The 24,071-nt window shown below is 35.1% G+C and overlaps 1 protein-coding gene and 2 long non-coding RNA genes across 3 annotated transcripts; 1 reads left to right on the plus strand and 2 right to left on the minus strand.

Moving 5' to 3' along the window:
- Positions 1-1,388: 1,388 nt before the first annotated feature.
- Positions 1,389-4,348, minus strand: LOC103147958 (uncharacterized). Its single transcript, XM_007566544.2, has 6 exons — positions 4,144-4,348; positions 3,138-3,283; positions 2,664-2,728; positions 1,825-1,989; positions 1,635-1,739; positions 1,389-1,555 (listed from the first exon to the last, which is right to left on the minus strand). Exons 1-6 carry the CDS (start codon positions 4,258-4,260, stop codon positions 1,509-1,511), a joined length of 645 nt encoding a protein of 214 aa, XP_007566606.1. The 5' UTR covers positions 4,261-4,348; the 3' UTR covers positions 1,389-1,508.
- A 1,127-nt stretch (positions 4,349-5,475) lies between these two features.
- LOC103147959 (uncharacterized) lies at positions 5,476-15,041 on the plus strand. The gene is made up of 3 exons (XR_001664010.1): positions 5,476-5,891; positions 9,980-10,096; positions 11,178-15,041. It is a non-coding gene; the product is annotated as an uncharacterized LOC103147959 (long non-coding RNA).
- Positions 15,042-19,234: 4,193 nt separating this feature from the next.
- Positions 19,235-23,889, minus strand: LOC107837956 (uncharacterized). The gene is made up of 3 exons (XR_001664009.1): positions 22,555-23,889; positions 20,902-21,082; positions 19,235-20,284 (listed from the first exon to the last, which is right to left on the minus strand). It is a non-coding gene; the product is annotated as an uncharacterized LOC107837956 (long non-coding RNA).
- Positions 23,890-24,071: the final 182 nt, after the last annotated feature.

Raw genomic sequence — 24,071 nt, forward strand, 5'->3', positions numbered from 1 at the left:
GCATTACATTGATCTGACTCTTGTGTTTTATTAAGACAAATGTTTATTTTAATGTCGTGTTCACACTAAATGTTTCTGAGCTGAATTCATTGGGATGTTTATTAAGATTAATTATTAGATCAGAAATTTTTGTTCATGCAATTTGAAACAAGAATTTAAATTATTCTGAAGTAAAATAAGTTATTTTAACTTGATATTGTGAGTAAAAAATAATAGGGAACTGTGGCTCTTTAACTAGGTGATGACAGTTTATTTTCAGGCATATTGTGAAATAAATATTTGCAACATTAAGTTAAAACTCATAATTCAAGATTAATGAACTTTAAAAATGATGTTTAGACAACTTGTCTCTCGTTAAATCAACTGTCTTGCTGACTTAAGACATTCTGTTTCTGAACTGGCTTTCCCCGTGTGGCCTTGGAAGGGCTGCATATTTCCAATCTCCTGGAAGATATGTAAACATAACACTCCTTCCCACCTAACCCCCTCCTGTATCCATGCAGCTGTGGAGCTGAACGCTCCCAAGGACATTCCTGGATAAACAACACCTTTATCGGACTTCTGCCAGGAGGCTCAGCCACCTGGTTTCATGGCCCTGTGATGTCACTGCCTTCACTCATATCTTTGTTTTGCCCATTGTTTTGTCTGAATGTTGCCATTTGCCCTAATGTGTCCTTTCCTATTTTTTGTTTTATTTTGTTAGAAACGGTGGAGTACTCCCTATTTAACCCAGAAAAGGATTATTTTAGTCTATTAGTAATAGCAGAAATTGTGGAGTGCGCACTATTTAGATCAATATTATACAGCCCAGAAATGGAATCAGAATTAGAAAAACTACGAACTTGGAATCCAGAAATACTTAACAAGAACAGTCACTGCTTAGTTTATATTACTTTTAACCCAGAAAAGGATTTAGCTGTCTTTCTTCTTTTTGTCTTTCCTATGGTTTGTTATTTTGTTTGTATTTCCTTTTAATTCATGTAAAGCTCTTTGAATTGCCTTGTTGCTGAAAATGTGCTATATAAATAAAATTACCTTACCTTAAGTAGGATTTTCAAGGCAGCTGGTTTCAAGTTAAACCACCTTCAAATCTTTTACAGTGTCGGTTTATTATTCCTTTATGTATTATGTATCTGAATTATTCCATTCATGCTTAGTTTATTAAAATCTTTGTTTTTCTTTCTTTTCTCCTGCTTCATTTGTTTTCCATGTCTGACCTTTTCTTATTTCTCCATTTTCTCTTGTTTGTTCATCTCTTCATATTGTTGTAATTCTCTGTTATTTACAGTCATGTCTTTGTCTTGTGTTGGATTATTGTGCCTTTAATGTTTGTTGCTGTTGGCATTTTGGCTCTTCTTTATGTCCGCCTTCACCAATCGTCACCAATCTTTTGTGGGTTAACAAAGAGTCAATATTTATTCATCAGTTTTATTTTCTTTGCAGTTTTAAAACTACATGTTGCACAAGAAAAAACATTTTAGTCATTGTGCAAATTAGATGCAGAATGACTAAAAGGAACTTGGCAAACTGATGCTCTCCTCTTCTTTGCAAAAACCTGCAGAAACAGACAAAGGAAAATGAAAATCCCAGCACATTAAGCCATTACAGCAGAGAAACCTCAGAGCTGTTCGCACTTTTCTCAGGTTTGTGGAGGAAGTTTGGTTCTCCAGAGAAGCCCAAGCAGCTCGCCTGCTTCTTAAAAAGCTCCATGTCAGACTCTGCTATGGCCGATCCTCTGCCTGGAAAACAAATAATGAAAATTAATTAATTTACAGTTTGGAATAAAACCAAGAAAATGTATCCATGCGACTGATTTCTTCTTACCTAGAAAGTAAAGAGAACGAGCGGTGATTTCGTCCTGGATGTTTGCGAAGCTGAATTTAAATAGCTCAGTGAGAATTTTGATGTTTTTGGCGGTGCTGTTTATCGCTAAGACCAAACAGCCGTCGCAGCTCGGCAGCACATGAGACTCAGAGGTCATGTTAAGATCTGGGAATAAACACAGAAAAAAGTGGAAAAATGGATCTTAATTTTCATATTTATTTATTTTTAGGAAAATAAACAATTTCATATTTATTTTACAGAAATAAATAGTAAAATAAGTAATAAAATGATGACAATAAAGTCACAATATTATGAGAATAAATTCAAAACATTGCAAGATTAGATTTGTAGTTTTACGAGAATAAAGTAATAAAATTACAAGCATAAAGACATAGTATTACAAGAATAAAATCTAAATAATATAAGAAAAAAGTCAAAATAACATGACAATAAAGTAAGATAAAATATTTCAAGAATAAAATCATAATATAATGAGAATAAAGTCACAGTATTACAAGAATAAAATCGCAACATTATCACTTCTCATAATTTTATTTAATCTTTAAAAATTTTCTTAGTGTGACCCCAATAACTCTTTGTACATTATCAATATATATGAACAAGAAAATCAATAGAAATTTGGATGAAAAATCTGGAAAATGACCAATAAAACTGAGAAAATGTGCAGTGTTTGTAAGCATAATTGGATTTTTTAAAAAAGAAAAATAAACGGATATAAAATCCCGCCCTGAAATGGTTTGTTTTTTAAATGGAAGCTGCAGGCTGGCCTCTCCTGCAGGACTTTGACTCTTTTTGTCAGCTCACATTGGGAAACTTACGTGAGGACGTTACGGTGTTTCCCTCTATCTTCATGCTCTGGGTGTTTTTCAGGCAGGTTCCATTTCTATTGAGGAAAAAGGTGAGTTCACAACCTTAAAGCTGAACTATTGTCCTTCCTTAAACAGATTAAGATAAGTTTATGGTCTCTACAAAACATGTTCATTACAATTTTTACACAAAATAGTTCTTTGGTGAGATTTTAGTCTGGTCAGTTCAACAGTTTGACACACAAACTGAAAAATGCTTCCATATAACCACCAATAGAACAATTTCTCTAAATTGTATTTATTGCATGTTTACATAAAACAACCTGATCAGAATCAGTTATCCGACATTTTCAGATATTATGAATAAACAGTTTTCATTTTTTTGCTTTTTCCTTCCTTTATGCATTTTCATCTCAGTAATTATATGGTTGTGTTTTGCTTTTCTTTCATACATGCAGTAAATGTGTATATTTACTGTGAACTCACATATTGCTCCCTTGAGACATGACAATCTCGTTGTTGCCAGCCGGCGACTCTGTGATGTTCACCCAGGAGCTTTCAGTTAACTTCAGCATCTCACCATGAAAGTCATGATCCGTGTAGCCTGCAAGGAAATTTACTTTTCCATAGATCTGCACACAAACAGGAAGTTGGTTACTTTCACAACATGAACGTGTTTGAGATATGAAGAAATAACTGATTTTATGTTAAATATTTGTTGTGTTTTTACTGTTTGCAGATGGTAAAATGCTGGTTATCCAGCTAACCAGCTAAATAAGCTGGTTACAGCTACATAGCTGGTTAGCTTTGTAGCTAACTAGCTAACCAAGAGACTACCGTTTGGTTACTGTTTGCTTGTAAAACCAAATTATTGTTTGGTTATTTATATGCAAAGTACAATTTGGATATGAATAAGTTCACTTTTTCTAGTTTCAGAACATCAGGTAAAGGTTTGCATTAAAAGATTTTGAAAAAGATGTTCTTATTAAAATCCTGCTTGGACAAATGTTTCACAAAGAGCTAATGCTCATCTTGGACTATATAAATGAAGAAACACAATTTCACCACTGTGCTTTTTCAAGAAATGCAATTAAAATCACACTTCTTGTTAATGTGATAAATCCTTAAAAAACATGGCGTGCCATCCTCCTCCTTCTACTTCCTGTTGTTTTCTTCTTCCTGGTCCGACTGTTGATCATGTGACTTGTATGATGAGATAAAAGTGTTTCCATTGCAGTTTTGTGAAATAAACCAATTTTGATACAGCTGAAAAATTACCTTGTCCTAGTGGCAAAACTTTTTATCGAAACATTACGCAACGAAAATGCAAATAGTGACAGGAATCACAACATAAAACTACCATGAAGATGTAAAAAGCAAACAGAAACAACAATGAGGACCACATTACTGTTGCAGTAGGAGCTAAATGAGTAAATCCAGATAATAACGGAGTATTAATCTCGCTGGGGTATGAACGAGAGGAAGCGTTTACCACAGACGGGTCGGCCAGAGAGACGGGTGCGACCAGCGGCTGGCATTCTTCAGGTGAGAGAGCTGAGCCAATCAGAAGCAGCGAAGCAAACAGCAGCGAGCCGAGCCACAGGTTCATGATGACAACGCAGAGACAGTCAGGCCAAGAAAGGATGCAAGAAGATGGAGACACAGCAGCATGTCCTGTGAGCTGCTTGACTTTTATACAATCTGATTAGGTAACAACTCTGTGGACTTTCCAACGGTTGTGTAAGAACATTTTTTTAAATTGGGTTTTTGCTCTTTAGGGTTTGTTTTAGGTGTGTGAAAGTTTGCAATGATAGAGTCTGGTTTGTGTAGCAATCATTTGCTTTGTTTTCTTTTGTTTGACTGACTTTTAAAATCTAGGACTTTGTGGGGTTAACCCACACAGACATTGATTTCTGTGAAGTTGAGATCTGCAACTTTGTTAAGCCAGAAAATTCCTGGAGAATTTCCACCAGGAATCCCCGCTGTCCCTTTTCTGACTGCTGCAAAGTTCAGACTTGCAAACTAAACAAAAACCAGGAGAAGCTGCTGATTCATAGGAGTGACTTTTATTGAAAGTCTGCTGAAAGGACATTTGAAATACTAAAACGTTATATTTCAGAGATTGTATGCACAGAGTACTGAGAAATGTATCTGATACTAAACAAACAAACAAACAAACAAAAACTAAACAGGAGCGTAATCCCTTTGCTGTCCCTAAACCGAAGATGTTCCTTCATAGAGGTAAAACGCCACAGACACAATCCTCTTCATCACTTGGGTTAGGCCACGCCCATTTTTGGAGGCTATTAGCCACATGGCTAATTATTATAAACCTGCTGAATGTGCCTGAAAATATGTTAAGAGTTGATCATATGGGCTAACGAAGATTAAATTTAATCATGTTCTGTTAGGATCTTTGGGTTGTTTTGTGTTTTGATTATTTCATTCTAGTTTGATTATTCTGTGTTCCTTAGTCTCTTTCTTTAATTAGATCAGTATTGTTTTAAAAACCTTTAAATATTGTTTAATTCAGTACTTCTCTTTGACGGTGTTACATATAGATGTGAGATAATAAGTGAGGAAAAAAATCTTTAAGGAAACATTTAACCTGGTTTCAAGAAATAAAAAACAAACATTGTTTACCAGGGATTAATTCAACCAACAGAGAACATTTAAAATTACAGAGGGTCAAAATTTACTGATTTTGAAGCATCTGGATTTTTCAACTTTTTTCAGACATTTGGAAGTTTTGAAAGGAAAAAATATAACTGTGTAGCCAAATATATTTACATTTGTGTAAATAATTTGTAGTTAGATGTAAAATAATATTTCTGTACTGATAAAGCTGCAGCAGCTTGTTGAAAAGTTTCATTTATTTGAACTTTGCGTCCACTGACACAACGCAAAATGTACTGACAAGATTCAGCAAGATTTTGCAACTTTTATAGTATTTGGAGCAATGATACCATTATTTACCCAAATGGATGTGACTTTTTAAGTAAATATCAAGAAGCAAGTGTTTATTATTTGTCCTGAGAGATAAAAATCCCTCCACTCTGAGTACATTATTAACCAACAGGGATCAAAAGGTCAAAACAAAGTTTCAGAAAACAAGTTTATCAGAACTGGAAAAAAACGGCCAAAGGTCTAACGCAGAAATCCGACTTTTATCTGAGGGATTCCAGGAGTAAAATGGAGATAAATATCCAGGTGAGTCCCAAGTGTGACCCAGGACCATTGGTGAGTTAGAAGGGCATCATATTTTATTACATTTATCCTCTACTTCCACTTTAAATCTCTAAACATGAACAATGTGGTTGCCATGTTTGAAATTAATTGCAAAATGTCCTTTTCAATGTTCTAATATTCTTCAGACTAAAACTAGTTGGTGACAGGATTCATTTTCCTGTATAGGTTAACTAAATCCCCTGTTTGTTCAAATCAAACATTTTAAAGAGCTCAACGTTCGCTGAAGACTCACAGTAACAGGGCAAATAGTTAGTTATCTTTCTGGAGCTCAAAACATCTGAAATAAGTTCATCAGAAAGATGAGATTTTATTATTTTAATAAAAAAGATTTTAAAAAATTAAAAAAGGACAAATCATAAAGAGGGAAAACTAATTAAGGTGTAAAATATAAATAGAAAAGACAAGACTCAAATATTTCACTGATAGATTATAAAGATTTCAATATAGCAGGTCAATAATTAATATAATCTACAAATCACTCAAACACAAAGATTTAAAACACTTCTTAGTTCTAATTTAAAGATAATTTAAGTGTTTTTCTTCCATGTCACCTTAAAAATGCTAAGAAATCCTGTCAGGCTTATCCAGTCAGAGACTAAAGTTTGAAAACAAACCTTACTGTGGCTGCAGTAGCAGCGAATGAACACTAGGAGGAGTCAGAGTTTAACTAACCAACAACTTGAAACTTAAGCAAGAGACGTAACAAAACAACAAAACCTTCCTAAGGTGTAAATGACAGAAGTGAGAGTTTGACTCCATTAACCAGAACCAGAACCAGACTGCAGATTAAAGATGTTCTCTTCACCATCTGTCGCATTTCCTATTAGAAATAAACTCATGTATGGAAACTCTGAATATACGGAACGCAATTAAAGCAAAAAACAGAAAATAACAACAACAATAATAAAGTCAGAGTTTTTCACTCATAATTCTGAATTCAATCTAAAAATGTAGGTTTTGTTTTCATAGAATTCTGACTTTAATCTGAGAATCTGAATTTTTCCTCAAAATTTGTAACATAATGTCAGAATTCTGACTTTTTCCTGTCAGAATTAGGATTTTATTTCTCAGACTTTAGATTTTTTTTCTAAGAATTTTCAGAATTCAGATTTTTTTTTTCTTGGAATTAAGATTTTCTTCTCAGACTTGTTACTTTTTCTTCCTTGGAATTTTAACTTGAATATCAGAAATATGACTTTTTTTCCCTCAAAATTAGGATGTTTTTTCTCTCAAACTTTAGACTTTCTCCTTAGAATTTTAATTTCAGAATTCAGATTTTGTCTTGAAATTAAGATTTTCTTCTCTGAGATTTATTACTTTTACTTTAAAATTTTAACTTTAGTTTTTATGTATATATTTTGGTGGCCCTAATCCACTCTTTTGGGCTTAACTTTATTTTTTTTAATCCTTTCTAGTAAATTACTGCAGCAGCAACAATAAAATGTTTATCTAAGACATAAAATGACATGTAGAGTTTGATAATCTGAAATATGCGGGGCATTGGCTGTTGAGGATCTGCGATTAGAAACTATTGCTTTCAATATTTTCATTCTGCTGATAAAAATTAGTTTCCAAGTCCCACGATTAGGGAACATTTGAATCCAGGAAACATTTTGAAGAGCATTTTTAACGCTGGAAAACTTTTAAAAAATGTCTTAGCTTGCAGAAAACAGTTTTATTACTGCATGTTGCTCAATGGCAGCATTATGGTTATAAGTATGTATTTATATTAAGGAAAAACAGCAATTTAAAATAAAAAAAAGATAAACCCAATGTTAAACTAATCTACTACGAAAGCTTTAAAGGCTTAAATCCTCAGGTAGAATAATGAAACAATCATGAAATAAAAGCTTCATTCAGAAAGAAAATGAGCAATTTTCTCCCAGTAAGAGTTAAATAAAAATATAAATAGTGTGAACATTGTTGCAGGAAGATTAGTGTCAATCACATTTTATATTTTTATTAGAATAATCAGTGAGAATAATGAGAGACAGAAAAAAGTGAGCTATCCCAGGGTTTATTTCCTGCTGTGTTGATGATGAATAAAACCGACTTTATTAGAGTTAAATTACCTCATCATATTCTGTTAGATTTTTTTTCTCGCAGCTGGAAGCGGTGCTGGCAGACCGGAGGTGATTGGTTGATGCTTTTTACGATCGCGCATTCATTACTTTACTTTCCTACAAGCCGAGGAATCGCAAACCAAAGCTGTTTGTAAATGTAAAGACATTCAGAAAGCACCAACAAGACAGAAATACAAATGAAAAAACAAACAGATTTTGAATAATACAGTGTTTTACTATGAATGTTTCATTGTTTATGTGCATTTTTCAGTCTGAATCATTGAAATATTGGTTCATAAAGAGATGCTCTTTATGCAGGTGAAAACTGCAGCTTTAGGGTTTGTTTACTAGTTTTGCTGGTTCAGGACATAAACAGACCTGAGTGAATCCTGCATCTGGTCCCAACTCTCTCTCCTGATAAATCACACTGCAGTCATTTGTCATGATCAGGAGAAACACAGTGTGCATTTAGATCTGGAATATAGACGTTTAAATAAGCCGACAGTGTTTTAAAGGCTTAATCCAGTAGAAAATGTATTTCTATATCAGACAAATAAAACCTGGGTAAATATGAAAAACTGCTTTCAAGTGATCATTTTACTTATAAAATAAATAGCTATCTATTACTATCAGGATTGTTGAATCAAGAAATCATCTAAACAAAAACCTCTCTGATAACACGAAGTTGGCTAAATGGCCGTAAAGAGGAAGTTTTTGTACTTCCTTTTTGGTTTCTACTGCTTCGAAAAACAGCTTTTAAAAACCTCCCTGATGTTTTTTGTCGTTAGATTAATGTGTTTTTTGGTGTTTGGAAGATGAGCCGTTTCAAAAGACTCGAGATTAAGCAGGCACTGTGTAAATATTAACCCCAGCGAAGCCCAGCCCGTTACCTAGCAACCCCAGCGAAGCCCAGCCCGTTACCTAGCAACCCCAGCGAAGCCCAGCCCGTTACCTAGCAACACAAGCTGAGTTCCAGCAAGTTTGGCCGCCTGGTTCTACCGTTACCTGCTCTGGAAAATACAAAGTGTTTTGTTATTGACTTACCAGGCTCTTCTGCTTTTCAAAGATGTAGAACTGCGCGTCTGTTTGCAGCCATTTTCACATAAGAGTGTAAACGTTGATCTGGGGGCGTGGCCAGCAGAATCTATTTGGATTTAAAGTGACAGGAGGCCCTGAAAGGAGATCATAATGGGCAGAACTGCTCAGACTAAAATCTCATTATCTTTTTGTGCAAAAAACATAACTAACATATTTTATATAGACTTATTCTAACCTGTTCAAGGAAGCATGATAGTGATCTACAGTAAGATCCAATGCTGACAAATGGAGAAAACATGGAAAAATGGTGAGCATTCTCAGGAATGACCACAACGAATTGTTCAAAGGCACCAAGAACTACATCTAAACCACTGCAGATAAGTTAAGGTCAGTGCTTTGAAACATGTTTTAGCTAGATGTTTCAAAGATAAAACATTTGTTCAACAAAAAGAACATCTAATTTTTCCCAGAGAAACATCTTGATGGTTTTCAAGACTTCAGGGAAAATAGTCCGCGGACTGGAAAAGAGATTTTAGAGGCTGTTTGGCCAGTTTCATCCAATGTAACACAAACTATTTAAGAAAAAAACAAAACAAAATAAAATTGTACTGACAGAAGGTTTAAAGTCCAGTTTAGGTGCTGAGGCATCCAAGTCAAGTGAAGCCAAGTCAAAACCTGACTTGGCTTCACTGGGAAACAATGTTAGCACATTATTACTGTCGTCATGACAACTGAAGACCAACCAATCAGAGTTTACAGGGCAACATTTGTATTACATAACTTAAATAGCTACTGCAATGACTAGTTTTAACCAGTTTTATCCTCCCTGTTTTCAGAGCAGCGTTCAACAACTGAAGGTTGTTTCTTCCAAGGGTCTTTTTAGAGAAATTAAATCAAATAATTAGCAGCTGTGAGGCTAAAGCGCCTCCATACCAAAAACTGTATTGCAGATTCGAAGCTCTGTGTTGTATTGATCAGCCTCCTCATCGTTGAATAAGGACGTCCGCAGTGCAAAAGACAAACTTCTTCTTCTCTGATCCTCCCACGCCGTGTGATCTGAACTCAGCCGAGTGTCAGGACGACAGGCTGCACACAGTAAGTGACGGCTTTTCACTTTTAGACATTTAAAGGCACTACTTTCTACATAATTAAGCGTGGAGGTGGTTCGGCTTAACTAAAAGCAGGAAAGGTCAAAGTCAGCCGAAGTTGGTGGTGGAAAAGAAGAGAAAGACATGAGCATTAAACATGAAATGATTGAAGCAGAAAGAGAGTGAATGCTCGATCAATCAGTCTGGGATATTTATGTCTATGCTAGAATAATGTCCAAGGCTGAAGGTTTTTGAGTTATTTTAGATGGAATATACTTTAATGTAGAATCAGCAGTTTGTTCACTGCAAAACTCAAAATCTTATCAAGTATTTATGGTCGGGTTTCTACTGCAAATATCTTAGTACACTTGAAACCAAACTAAACCAACTTACAAGTAGGGATGTAGTGATACAATAATTTCACAATACGATACGATATACAATATTCTGGTCACGATACGATATGTATGACGATATTGCTGAAAACTTTTTTGTAAGTTAGTTTTGTCTCATTTCAAGTGTATTAAGATATTTGCATCAGAAATTAGGAATTGTTGGTAAGATCTTGTGAAAATGTCACGTTTGTGAATTTTACAACTTTTCTTCCTCATTAAAGTGTGTATTTTTACTGCAAAGACAAAGTCTTACTAAGTATTTTTGTTCCACTTTATAGTGCAAATATCCTAGTACACATAAAATAAAACTAACTCACAAGTAGCTTTTCAGCTTTACATTACAGCTTTTTCGATTCAATAAATCCTTATAATTGATGAAAAAGTACTGAATTAATTTACTCATAACACAGGGAAAATGTCTTATTATAAGTTAAATAATATATCAGAGGAACTAGAACTTTGTCATGAATATTAAAGAGTTATTGATTTAAAACAAGCTCCTGTTTTTTGCTGAAAAGTTACTTGTAAGTTAATTTTGTCTTATTTCAAGTTTACTCAGACATTTCCACCAGACTAGACCAAATATTCTTGGAAAGACGTTGTGTTTCTTCTGAACATTTACACCCAGCCAAGCATATTAAAAAGATGTTTCAGTAAACAAATGGACGTCACACTTTGGTTTCTTTTTGCAAGCTTCAGGTATTTTGGATCCACGTTGTGAAAGTGAGAAGGGCTTCATCTCCAGGCGAAGCGTGACGAAGCGTGTCGAGCAGAGATCCCACCTTTATGAATTAAATCCTGTCCTAACCGAAGACGCTCAAACTGGCTGACCTGCTCTCTCTGCTCTGATCAGCAACCTGCTCAGGCTTCCCTGAGTTTCATCTCCTTCATTAAAATGCTCTGCCCTCGGGCAGCTTTGTCGCTTCACAGGCGTTTCTAAAGGTGTTAGATAAGGTAAGAGTAACGCGCGCCCGCCAGAATCAGGACGAATCGGCTCAAACCAGCATGTGGGTTTCTCCTGAGCCATATTTGCCAGTTTTTTCCTTTTAATTCCTCATGTTTTGGATTTTGTTCCATTAATTTGTTGCAGGTGTAAATCCTGGCCACGATGTGCAACAATGGCAACGGGTAAAATGTTTACTGGTTTTCTCAACTGTTGACTGTGTTATGAGTTTTTACGACGTAAAGCGCTTTGAACTGCCTTGTTTCTGAAATGTGAAATACAAAACCTTGGCTGATTGATTGATTGATTGAAGACAGAGATTTGACTGGGAGAGAAGCAAAAAAAAAACAACCTGGATCTGACAAGTAACAACCGAAACCCAGTAAAGAAAAATCCTAAAGTAGAAAAATGACCACACAGGAAGAAAAACCAAACCAAATAGTGAGGCTTACACCAACTTGGTGTAAACTAGTAAACCATTCGCTTGTAAGAAAGGAAGAAAAACAAAACAATGAAAAGAATAAAAAATAAATAAATAAAAACAACAAAGCTTCCAGACAACCATAAAGTTAACAATGCAAAACAGGAAACAATCTGCAAACCACCCTGATAATTTGGTGTGTGTATTTAAATTTTATCACTTTTCCCGTAGCGTGAGTTCACTGATGCAGGGAGTTGTCGCTATTTTAAGTACTGGTTGCCATGGGAACCACACTTTTTGTATCCTTTTTTGCCAACTACCAGCATGGAGAGGGAAAACGCGTTTGTACTAAATCTGCTTATTTTTTAAACATGAGTTTTTAATCCTGCCTGGTTCAGCAGGTAAAAAGTTTTGATGTAACTTCATGAAGGTTTCCTGTTACCTTTTTTTTTTTTTAAGATTCATTGCTTGTTGAAAAACCCAAATCAGATCAATATGCCGGCTTTGCAAAACGCTGAAATCCTCCTTTTCGTTAGCAGCAGCATGTTGTAATTTGTCTCCACCCATCAACCATCTGTCAGCTTTCATGTGTGACTCTCACATGCAGATTATGGAAATACAGACTAATAACATCCACAGAGAAGCAGCTTAATTTAAAAATACGACTCAAATCAAAGCAACTTTTCACATTTCAACAGAAAGTGTCTGGATTTCTGTGCATAAGAGCTAAAAATAATTTATTAATAAAGTGCCACTTGCAGGGAGATTTCAGACATTGAAAAAGAAATACCTCAAACTGAGGGTTTAGACAGGGTTATCCAAAGTGCGGCCCGGGGGCCATTTGTGGTCCTTGGACGGATTTTATGTGGCCCCCAAGTGCAAGACTTTTACTGAAAAGCTGCGTCCAATTCTTTCTTAAATTTGGCTAAAAATGGCCAATGTTTTAAAATAAAGTGAATCCTCTTATGACTGAAAATAAATTTCAAAATTTAAAAGAAACTGAAAACATGATGTCTTTCTGTCAATACAGCAAACATGGAAACTTAAAGTATTAATAAGTAGTAAAGTTCTGCAAAAAAATCTCAGAAATTTGCTAGAAAAAATACATTTTTAGATTATCAGAATTTTTCCACAATGAACTTGGAAATTTCTTAACTTCAATTGTCCAAAATTTGCTAGAAAATTTCAGTTTTTCAGAGATTAATCACAAAATTTCAGAGTTTTTGGCAGAAATTTAATCCCTTTTCTCTTTTTTACCATTGTAAAAATTGCTTTTGTGTTTTTGATTACAATAAATTTCTGGCTACTTTATTTGCTCGATCTTAGGTTGCCTTTTTGATCCACTAATACTTTTTAGCGGACAATTTGGCCAAACACTTGTACGTCTCGTGTTTAAGAAGAACAAAAATCACCGGGAGCAAATCAAGACCCAACAGATTTTTTTATTTCTTTACAAAACAGAAGTGCAGCCTCATACAGAAACAGAAGGCAGGGAGGTAAATCTACTCCTCGGGTTTTAACGTGACGACTTGCAACCACTGGGAGATGCACTGAAGCTCTGTTCACACACTGACACAGTCTGCACGTCACCTTCACTGTAAAAAACACCAGATTAAAGCAACAGCTGAGAGATTACCGCATCACACAGTTATGTAAGCAAATAAATCAAAACCGCTGAAAAAACAAAACATAAAAAAATAAGCTTTTCATCTTCTCAGAACTGTAACATAAAAACTGAGTGTTTTACTCTGAAAATCCATTAAAATTTATTAAAATAACATATTTAGTTATAATGTTACGTCATATTTAACTGCTACTATGCAAAATGTATTTATAACCTCATAGAAAATGTTTGCTAAACAGTTTAAGATTACCTTTAAACTTAGTTTTTCTTAAAAAAGCTTAAAAGTAATCTTTAAAGCTATCTTTAAATCACAATGTTTAAAGCTACTTAGAGCTTTAAATAATTATGTAAAAAAATAAAACAGTTGTGCATTTTTTTATCCTTAGCGTCTGACATTTATTTGCTTGTTTTTTAACATAACAGTGTTTAGACCAATTACATTTCCTGTTTTGCAGAAAGTAACTTGTGTATCCGTAAAGCGGCTACTCGTAACTTTTTTATTACCAAAAATGTGAATTTGGAAAAAAACAAAAAACAAAAAAAAAAAGACAAGAAAAAATTAACCAATTATTTGTTTTTGGATTTTTTTAGTTGCGACTCCAAAGAGAAAATCACAGTTGTCACCAGATAGAGAAACACTGCAGAGAGCAGGACGTATAACTGGTACAAAAAACCCTGAAAACACTGAGCTAAAGTTTATACCAGTTTGTTCTTGTACTGTATGTGACACCTTTTCAAAGCCACAACACACGAAAAGACCAGAGTGAACAGTTCATTATTTAGTCATCAAAAAGCGCGTTTAAAACAGGAGACTTCACAGTTTAATTCCCAACACACGGCACTTGAAGGAAAAATACACCTTACTGACCTCTGACAAACAAAATGCTGTTTTCTTCTGGCTTAAAAGCAGCATTTATGTTTCACGCTGACAGCGGCGGCCATTACAGCAGGAAGTGATGGCTGAACGACGTAAACAGTAACTTTACACAAGCATCACATTTCCTTCTTTAACAACAAAAAGTTTACTAGCTATATCAGCACAGAAATAAAAGCTGAATCATTTTTATATATAATATGTTCCTGGTGTGTTCGGATTAGCATTGGTAGCTAATGCTAACTCACTTCAGCATTAGCTACCAATGCTTAAGCTAGTGGTTTACAACTAGCTTATACCACAACACACCAACTTGGTGTAAACTAGTAAGCCATTAGCTTGTAATGTTAAACCACAAGCTACGCTTGTTTCGTAAACTAGATATTTGACAGCTGAAATTGTAGTGCTAGCAGTAACCTATCTGTGCTAATCTGCTGGGGCAACCATTTTGGAAAATAATTATTAACCTGTTGTCAGTTTGTTTCCTATTACTGCCATAAAGGCAAATGTAAAATGCAGAATTAGCTGCTCCACTAGGTGCCACTATTTAGGCACCTATGGTGTTTCCTATCTCGTCACCAATGCTAAAAAAATGTCTAAAATGTGTTTTACATAAGTCCAAACAAGAATAAATTTAGCTACTGTTACATATGTGAAGTGTGTGTGCTTTTTAGGGTGTTCGTGCCTTTAGGAAAGTGTTGATGCTTCTGAATACAACAGGTTGGATAAAGATGGGGCCTTTTCAGTCCCATTTCAAATAAACTGAAAATAAAAAGAGGCACTGTCGACATTTCGTCTGATGCCTGTAATATTTTTATTATTTATAGAAAATAGGGTCGGCTCCCATCGCATGTCCCATTCAACATACCAAGGTAAGTGTATTTTCATCAGTGGAGACTGAGCGTTTGCATAGTGTAGCATGAGTATAAGTTCCTCTGTTATCAGTGTAGCATCTCTAAGGAGCAACGCTCATGCCACAAATATATTGATTTAATATTGGCAAGTAAAAGTAATAATTTCCCAGGGTTCTTCATCAATCAGTCCTATGGGACCATAAAGTTGATTGAAAGTTGGATTATAAAGTTTTATTCTCTAACAGACGAATCGCATGGTGAAAGTTTTGGCTTAATGTAACAGGATTGCGAAATTTATGTGCAGGGCCTCCTGAGATTATTACTCTCTTACAATTAATTTGTTTTTAAAGATGGGCGTTTAGTGGAGATAACCTTCTGCACAAAGACGTCTCTTGAAACGTTTTTATGAATATTTAATTTGGGGATAAAACCAACTACCTGTAGAAAAGATACTTAATATTGAAACATTTCATATTTTAAGCACATTTCCTTAGTTTGTATTTCCAAATTCAGACTTTTTACAGTACATTTTTCTCTGATAAATCTGGATGTGTCTGCCTTACGTTTTTTTTAATGAACTCTGCAGTTATTTTTCTTTTTGTAGAACTGGTTTCCATCTCCAACCCCCAGACCTGCTGACACTTCCAACCTCTAAGCCTTTTTTCAACAGGACCCAATTATTCTGCTTATGTTTCCAGGTGGATTTTTCCTTCAAGTACGGCGTGAAAGTAAAGACAGCTCGAGTAAACCAACAGCCTGAGGGTGAAATTCACCTATGAAAGCCGCGGCCGTACCCGAAGTTTAGCACAAACACACACACGTTATAAACAAACACTCAGCAGAGACAGATTTCCTGTCCCGACTCCCTTAAAGGGTAAAAAACATCAGCAAGAGCACTGCTTGAGTTTCTAATCCTATGTAAACAGACTTAGTGTAAGGCAAAGAGGAAGAGGAGGATAAGGAGAGGAAGGATGCAAAGGGAGAGAGGGGATGAAGCTGTGGAGCAGGAAACAATAGTGAAGAAGGAAGAGAAAGGTGAGGATGGTTTGAAAGGCAGACGGCAGAATTAAAGGGTTTAAAGACACAAAGTTTTACCAAAGACTCGACTTCTGCAAGAAAAGAGCTGCAGCTTGAACAGAAAAAACACGAAGAAAATGTATTTTATCTTCACATCGACTGTTTGGATTAGAGCCACTAAAAAAGAAAGAATTTTTTACTTTTTTCTCAGAATTCTGGCTTTAATCTACTAAGATCAAAAATCAAAATTCAGAGATTAAGAATTTTGAGAAAAAAGTCAGAATTCTGCAAAAAAAAAAAAAAAAAAAAAAAAAAAAAAAAAAGGTCACATTTCTGAAATTAAAGCCAGAATTCTGATTAAACACGTTAGAATTTGGAGAAAATACAACATTTTTAGATTAAAATCAAGCTCTGGAAAAAAAAAATCTGAATTCTGAGAATAAAAATTTTGAGATAAAAGTCAAAATTCTGTAAAAAAGAAAAAAAAAAGTTCAGGTTTCTGAAATTAAAATCAGAATTCTGAGGGGGAAAAAAACCAGGCTTCTGAGATTCAGAAATGTGACTTTAAGGTCAAGATTATATAATTTCCAATGGCTCTAATCCTCTTCTGTAGTTTTTACCAATTTATGTTACTGATATATATTTTTTCATTCAGTCTTTTTAATATGCATTTGAAGCCTTTGGTAAATTTTTCCATTTCCTCCCATTATGAAATCAGAGCGCAGACATTTGCATGTAGATACGTCAGACTGAGCGCGATGTTTTTGCAATGAGCTGTAAACATTTCTTTTTGTTAATAGAATGCAGTTTAGAAAATCCAGGTCCACATTAATACATGTACAAGCCTTGGTTCATCAGACAATGTCCACTAAAAACAGTCAATGTTGTAAAAAAAGCATCTTTTCTGGACACTTTAATTTCGAAAGAAATGTCGACAAAACCATTAAAAAAAAAAAACTAAACATTTTGCCTAAACTCTTGGAAAGGCTAAAGAAGGTATAATTTATTCTCAGTAGCTCATAAAACAAATTAATGATCTTGTGTTGCAAATGTTAAATGAATAAAGTAAATTATAACTCATCCTGATTTATCATATCCCTCCCTCCAATGTCATTTTAATTTATCTGGGGGTTATTTTAGATCATTTTCAATTCAGCCGTTATTATCTTACTGTATTTTACTTGATATTTAGTTTAGTTTTTTTATACCAACGCCTTTTATTACAGGTTTAGTTTAAATACCAATTTAAATTATGTTTTAAAAATAAATGACTGTCTTGAGTCTCTGATGACCAAAACTAAATAAAACACACACTGTGTGGCTTTATGAGTGTTTTTGTCCCGGTAGAGCAACAATAAGCAGCCGTCCATTGAAGCACCTTACTCCAACTTCAGTAACACTGCAAAAACACAAAACCTTACTAGGTAATTTTGGTCTTGTTCCTAGTTTAAGTTACTTACAACACCTGAAATTCGACAAACTAACTTTAAAGTAAATCTTCAGCAAAATATAGAGGCTTGTTGTCAGTAAATAATCCCTTAACATTGACGAAAAAGTGCTTATTCTACCGGCATATAAATTATAACATGGGAAGAATCTCGTGTTAAAAGTTAAATAATCTGCAAAGGGAACTACTTTATTAAAATCATTATTAAGGAATTGTTTACTGAAAATAAGCTTCTATATCTTGCTAAAAATGCACTTGAATATTGGTAAAAAAAAAAAAAGTGCCAGTTTCATTGCTAAAGGGAACTGAAGCCGTTACCTAGCAACCCCAGCCAAGCCCAGCCCGTCTCCTAGCAACCAGTTCCAGTTCCACTGGAAGATATTTTCCCCATAAAATAAGATAATTTACCTGCTAATAAAAAAAAATATATTTTTCATCAATAATAAGGAATGATTTACTTAAAACAAGCTTCTATATAACTTGCTGAAAAGTTAATTTTAACTTAGTTTGCCTTTGTTCAAGTTTTCTAAGGTATTTGCACAAGAAACTAGACCAAAAATACTTGGTAAGGTTTTGTGTTTTTGCAGTGAAAAACCTACTCACGGGTTTTTTCTTTCTTTCTGCAGCAGCTGACAGCGAAGTAATGAGAGTTTTAGCTCTTTCAAGGGGAGACAGCAGTGAGAGCAAGTGAAAAGATAAGACAGTGAGACGTCTTGGAGAATTATTTTCTTCCTTTATCACCATTTTACTCCTTTATGAGCTTTAGCAACTCAAATGTATTTACCTGTCAAGGTGGTAAAGCCAGCGGAGATTAAAAAAATCCAATGAAAGTGGAGGGAGAGGAGATAAAGTGAGTAAAGGTATAAATCGGCAGTGAGGACGGAGGGATGGAGGAGAGGAACGGGTTTGGTTTGGCAGTGAGACGCTGGGACAGTCAGCAGTAGTTTGTGCAGGGCAGCATTTCCTCTCTATGAGTGAGTGTGTTTACAAGACAGGCATATGAAGTGAATATGTGGTCATGAGTGCCATCACACTGGGAAAATACATGTTTCTGCTGTACAAGAGTGGGTATAAAAACCTGTATTCATGTTGAAATGGCAGGGTTTTGTTTTGCATTTTAAAAAAAATCCATATTTAGTGTGATTATATGGAAGAGGATTAGTGCCACCTACAAAAAAATCTATATATTTTTTTACTTTTAACCTCAAATTTTGACTTTTATCTAAGAACTCAACTCATATTTCTAATTTTGTGTAAATTCAAATAAATAACCAAAGTGTGTTCAGTTAGCAAATGGAAATAATCACATAAAAGATTTGTAAACCTGCACTGAAAGCCTGTGCCAAATTTATCTGGTAGATTTCAGTGTTAACACCAGATTTGCCTCATGGATAACTCTGACTCTGAGAAAAAAAGTCAGATTTCTGAGTTTAGGGTTATAATTCAAAGAAAAAAGTTAATTTTTATTATTTTAAAGTGATAATTGTGAGTTTCATCCCAGATTGAGTTTTCAAATCTGAGAATTTTGAGATTGAAATCAGAATTTTGAGATTAGAGTCTCTCTTTTTATTGGCTGTAATCCTCCTCTGTAGACTTACGACCTATATCTCACTTTAGCTACACACTGAAATCTTGAAGGGGGAATAATAAATAAAAAAACAACTGAAAATGCTGAAATTCTCTTAATCCTGTTTTCAGAATTAATAATTCCCTTAAAAATCATGTTAGTAGAAAATCAGTGTCACCATTTAAAGGGTCTTTTTTCACCCCAGATGAGAAAATAAAGTTATGTTTGCATCAAAAAACTGAATTTTAACATGGTTGTATCAATTTTTAATACCCACTATGATGTTTTCTGTGAGGCAAATAAGACAGAATTTATCTGATACTTTTGCAGATAATTTAAAACAGATGAAATCTTAATTATAAATAAAGATATAAAATATAGACTCTGTTAAACACAGCAGTTGATTCATGGCTGCAAAGCTAATAATATGAATCACAAACTGCCATTAAACAGCAATTAGAGACACTGAGTTAATGAGAGTGAAGAGACGGTGATTTTTTCTGTAATTAAATGGAAAAATGTGTAAAAGAAACCATTCAATGGTTACCGCTTCAATCTGAAGACGCCCTGATGGGAGGGTGGGTGGATAAATGAATGAATAAATGAATGAATAGTTTCATACTTCATCTCTGATCTCCGTCTGGGATTGACGGGAGGCGATCCAGAACTTAATAAGAATAATAATAATAATACTACAAAAGATCCTTCCTGCAACTTTTAACACAATAAAATCCAGACATAATTCAAGTTGATAAGATTTCATATCCTCGATTCCACCTGATCATGCTGATTTCAATCAGCAGAGGCTCCGATAAGGACAGGAAGAAAAGTCTCCTTCTCCCCCAGAGAGGAAATTAAAAAAATGAAAACCGTCCTGTAAAACTTTATGTCAGTTTTTTTGTTCCTTTCAGGTAAAGGTTCGGTCACCTTCCTTGCAGCGAAGCCCCCCTCCGGAGATCTTCAAAAACCTAAAGATTTACCAAGCGAAGAGAAGATTGGGTCCTGCTGAGGAGGAAGAGGAGGGAGGAAGATCGCTCCAGGCTTTCTGCCCATCTGCAAGGAGAGAAAGCTACAAGTTGGTTTCAGCACTGCAAAAACTCAAAATCTTACCAAGAATTTCTGGTCCAGTTTGTCGTACAAATATCTTATTACACTTGAAATAAGAGAAACTCACTTAAAACTAACTTTTCAGCAACACACAGAGGTTTATTTTAAGTAAATAATTCCTTAATGTTGGTGAAAAAGTTCCACTGGTAGATTATTTCACTTCTGCCAGTGGAACTAGAGCTGGTTGCTAGGAGACGAGCTGGGCTTGGCTGGGGTTGCTAGGTAACAGCTTTAATTCTCCTTGCCAATGGAACTTTTCCACCAATATTAAGGAAGTATTTACGTAAGATATCTTGCTAAAAACTTACTTATAAGTTAGTTTGTCTTATTTCAAGATTTCTGCACTAGAAACTAATCAAAAATATTCTGTAAGATTTTGTGTTTTTCCAGTGAATTTGAGGTTGAGCACCTCTCCTTTTGGACCGTCCTCCAGAGGCCTAAAATAACCGTCTAAACCGAGTTCTTTGAGAATAAAACAGAAATCTGTCCATTGTGTTTAGGTTTGCGCTTTGATGCCTTCATCCACTCAGGAAGCGAACCGTGCCACCTTCCAGCGTTCACACCTGGTTGCGAGGAAAAGCCCAGAGGAGAGCTGCTTTCTCTTTCCCGTCTGATTCTTTATTCCGACTTCAAACCCTCGCTCTTCTCCGGGGGGTTTTCAGCTCCGAGATTTGACAGGAGACCTCCAACCATGAGGAGGCCCATTACAGCAGAGTGTGTGCAGGTCGCCTGAGGGGGGCCCCGCTGCAGACAGAAGCAGATACACATCACTGCCGCTCTGCTGCGCCTGCAAATGCGTCTTGGAATTCTAATGTACATGAAAGACGCATGAAACTCAAGGAAAAGCTGGTCTGGGGAATGCAAAATCGCATTTAACGATCTGTTTTCTGTTCCTGGTGTTAATTTAGTTTCAGCTAATAGTTGGGTTTTTGTGTTTTAGAAAGTTATTCACTGCAAAAACACAAAATCTTACCAAGTATGTTGTGTTTAATTTCTGGTGCAAATTAGCACCAGAAACTAAACATTAGACAAACAAACTTACATGTAACTTTTCAGAAAGATATGGAAGCTTGTTTTGAGTAAATAACTTCTTAATAATGATGAAATAATTCTAGTTCTACTGGCAGTTTATTTAACTTATAATAAGACAATTTCCCCATGTTATAAATTAATTTATCTGCCAAAAGAACAAGCAATTTTTCATCAATATTAAGGAATTATTTACTCAAATCAAGCTTCTTGCTGAAAACTTACTTTAAGTTTGTTTATTTCAAGTGTAATAAGACATTTGCACTAGAAACTGGGCCAAAACACTTGGTAGGATTTTGTGTTTTTACAGTGTAGCTGGTTAGCTGAGTGTAGACAGAGTTGGGTAGCAACTAGTTAAATTTTCTCAATTACATTTACTTGAGCAACTTTTTGAAAAATTTACTTTTAGGAGTATTTTTTGCTACTCTGTACTTTTTACTCTTACTTGAGTAACTTTATTATGAAGCACTTCTACTCTTAATTGGGTAAAATTTTATGTTTTCACCAGAAATTCACCAGACAGAGACACACACCTGCAGTTTTTATTAAAGTTTAATAATTTTTTTATTGAAAACACTGATTTTGTATTTTGTTATTTTTTGCTACTTATAAGAATTATTGTCATTTTCATCCATAAAATCCTCCAAATTTCCACTTAACCTTATATTTTGGGCCCTGGAGAAGAAAAAACGAAATTCTGGCTTTAATCTTCTGAGGTCAAATAAAATTCTCAGAAAAATTTCAAAATTTTGACTTTTCTCCCAGGAATTCTGAATTATTTTCTTAGAATTGACGCCCCCAGAATTTTACTGATCTTATAGGTTAAATTCAGAGAAAAAAGTCAAAATTCCAAGAAAAAAAGTCAGAATTTTGAGAAAAAATGTCAGATTTTTTCTTTTTTGTGGCCCTAATACTCCAAGTGAAAACTTGAAGAGTTCTCACTTGAAGAGTGATGCTTTCATTTGATAAGATATTTAATTACTCAAAGTTTTGTTTGCGTTTCTCTTTGGGCCCCATGAACCTTTACGGCGGGCCGCGTTTGGCCCTCAGTTCCAGCCGCGAGTCGTACTGTTGCTCCGGCTGGTGATGTGTTTATATTTTCTCCTAGTTTCAGTGACATCTTGAGGAACAACTAAATTTCATTTCATCTTAGTGTTTGACAGTGGGAGGCCGTTTCTCAGACTCACCTGTTGATGTCAGTAAAGCGGCGAGACTTCATGCTGACATCCCTTTCTGCACCAAACCGAAAAAATGTGTCGCTGGGAGGAATGTGTTTGCGTTGGTCACTTGTTTCTTCTTCAGGTCCTCTTTAATTTGGACATTTTGACTATAGATTTTAGCTGAAAACACCAGTTACTAAGCAACTGGCAGAGAGCCGCTGGAAACCGGCTCGTCTCATCGCTGCAGTCAAACCGATTCAACACAGCTTTGTTCACTCTGTCCTCCAACTCTCCTGAGCCTCCTCCTCCACACGCTAAAAGAACAAAAATAAACGCCTCACCGTCCAGGTGAACTTCACAAAATGTTTGAACAAGTCTTTAAAGTCTTAATAAGTTTTGCAAATAAACATAAAGCAACAAAAACAAGTTCTTCTCCCATGAGAGACAGCAACCCTAGCATGTTGCCCAGCAGGCAGTTGATGAAATCACCTCTCCACCATTCGCCGCATCGCTGCCGACTCCTGCAGTGATGCTGGAGAGCTGCAGAGCTCGGGGATTTCTGCAACCTTCACCACATCTGAGCAGAAACCAGACTGGACGTCGAGTTACAGACGCGCAGCGCTCATCAGAGGGGTTGCAGATTTTGCCAAACATGATGCAAATCTAATCTTTCTGAAAGCAACATTTTCAGAAATATTTTCTCGTTTCTTTCACAGATTTTCTTCTTTCAAGAAAATATGATTTCTTTGACATTTGTTCAACAAAACTGACTGCATTTGGGCAGAGTTGGGTGGTAAGTAGTTACTCAGTTACATTTACTTGAGTAACTTTTTACCAAACACTTTTACTTCAATGTAATTTTTGGATCCTCTGCCCACCTCTGCATTTGTTAGTTGGTGTGTTTCTGCTCAGATGTGACGCCTGCTGGGTGAGACAACGATCACAAAGCAGCAACAACACAAAATGCACATTTCTCTTTGTTAGTTTAAAGGTCCTGGCAGAAAAAAGGTTTCAGAGTCAAATCAAAACCTCTGAAGTTTGACAATTTGACGTTTCTGTTGCCCTTTAAGTTAAAGTTATGTTTCTGTGTAAAAATCTTCAAGTTGTGCAAATACAATTGATGTCTATATGCACTATGCGTTTTTAGGTAACTATTTTTGGCAACTTTTATCCACATTTGGGGTGTTGCTATGGGAAAATGTTTTGCAAAGGATAATAGGTAATACTGTAAAATTACTGCAAGGAAATATGGTTAAGTAAGAGAAATTGGAAAAGGCAAAATAAGTAGTATTTTGAGGAAAGTTTTTAAATTAGTTTAAGAGATTTTTTTTAAATTAGTTTGGTGTGTTCCATGTCTTTGTATTTTTGTGTTTTTATGATGTAAAGCACTTTGAACGGCATTGTTGCTGAAATGTGCTATGCAAATAAACTGGATTGATTGATTGAAATGCAAAAACACAAAATCTTACCAAGTATTTTTTTTTCTCTAGTTCTTTTTACAAATATCTTGGCAAACTTGAAATAAGACAAAACTAACAAGGAAC

Source organism: Poecilia formosa, unplaced genomic scaffold (assembly GCF_000485575.1).
Source record: "Poecilia formosa unplaced genomic scaffold, Poecilia_formosa-5.1.2 Scaffold192, whole genome shotgun sequence".
NCBI classification, from domain to species: Eukaryota; Metazoa; Chordata; class Actinopteri; order Cyprinodontiformes; family Poeciliidae; genus Poecilia; species Poecilia formosa.

Excerpts from the sequence above, each read along its gene's own strand:
- LOC103147958 (XM_007566544.2), bottom strand. The coding sequence starts at position 4,260 with ATGAACCTGTGGCTCGGCTCGCTGCTGTTTGCTTCGCTGCTTCTGATT. Across the intron at positions 3,284-4,143 it reads CTCTGGCCGACCCGTCTGTG|ATCTATGGAAAAGTAAATTT; the intron begins GTAAACGCTTCC and ends GTTTGTGTGCAG. Across the intron at positions 1,990-2,663 it reads AAACACCGTAACGTCCTCAC|ATCTTAACATGACCTCTGAG; the intron begins GTAAGTTTCCCA and ends GTTTATTCCCAG.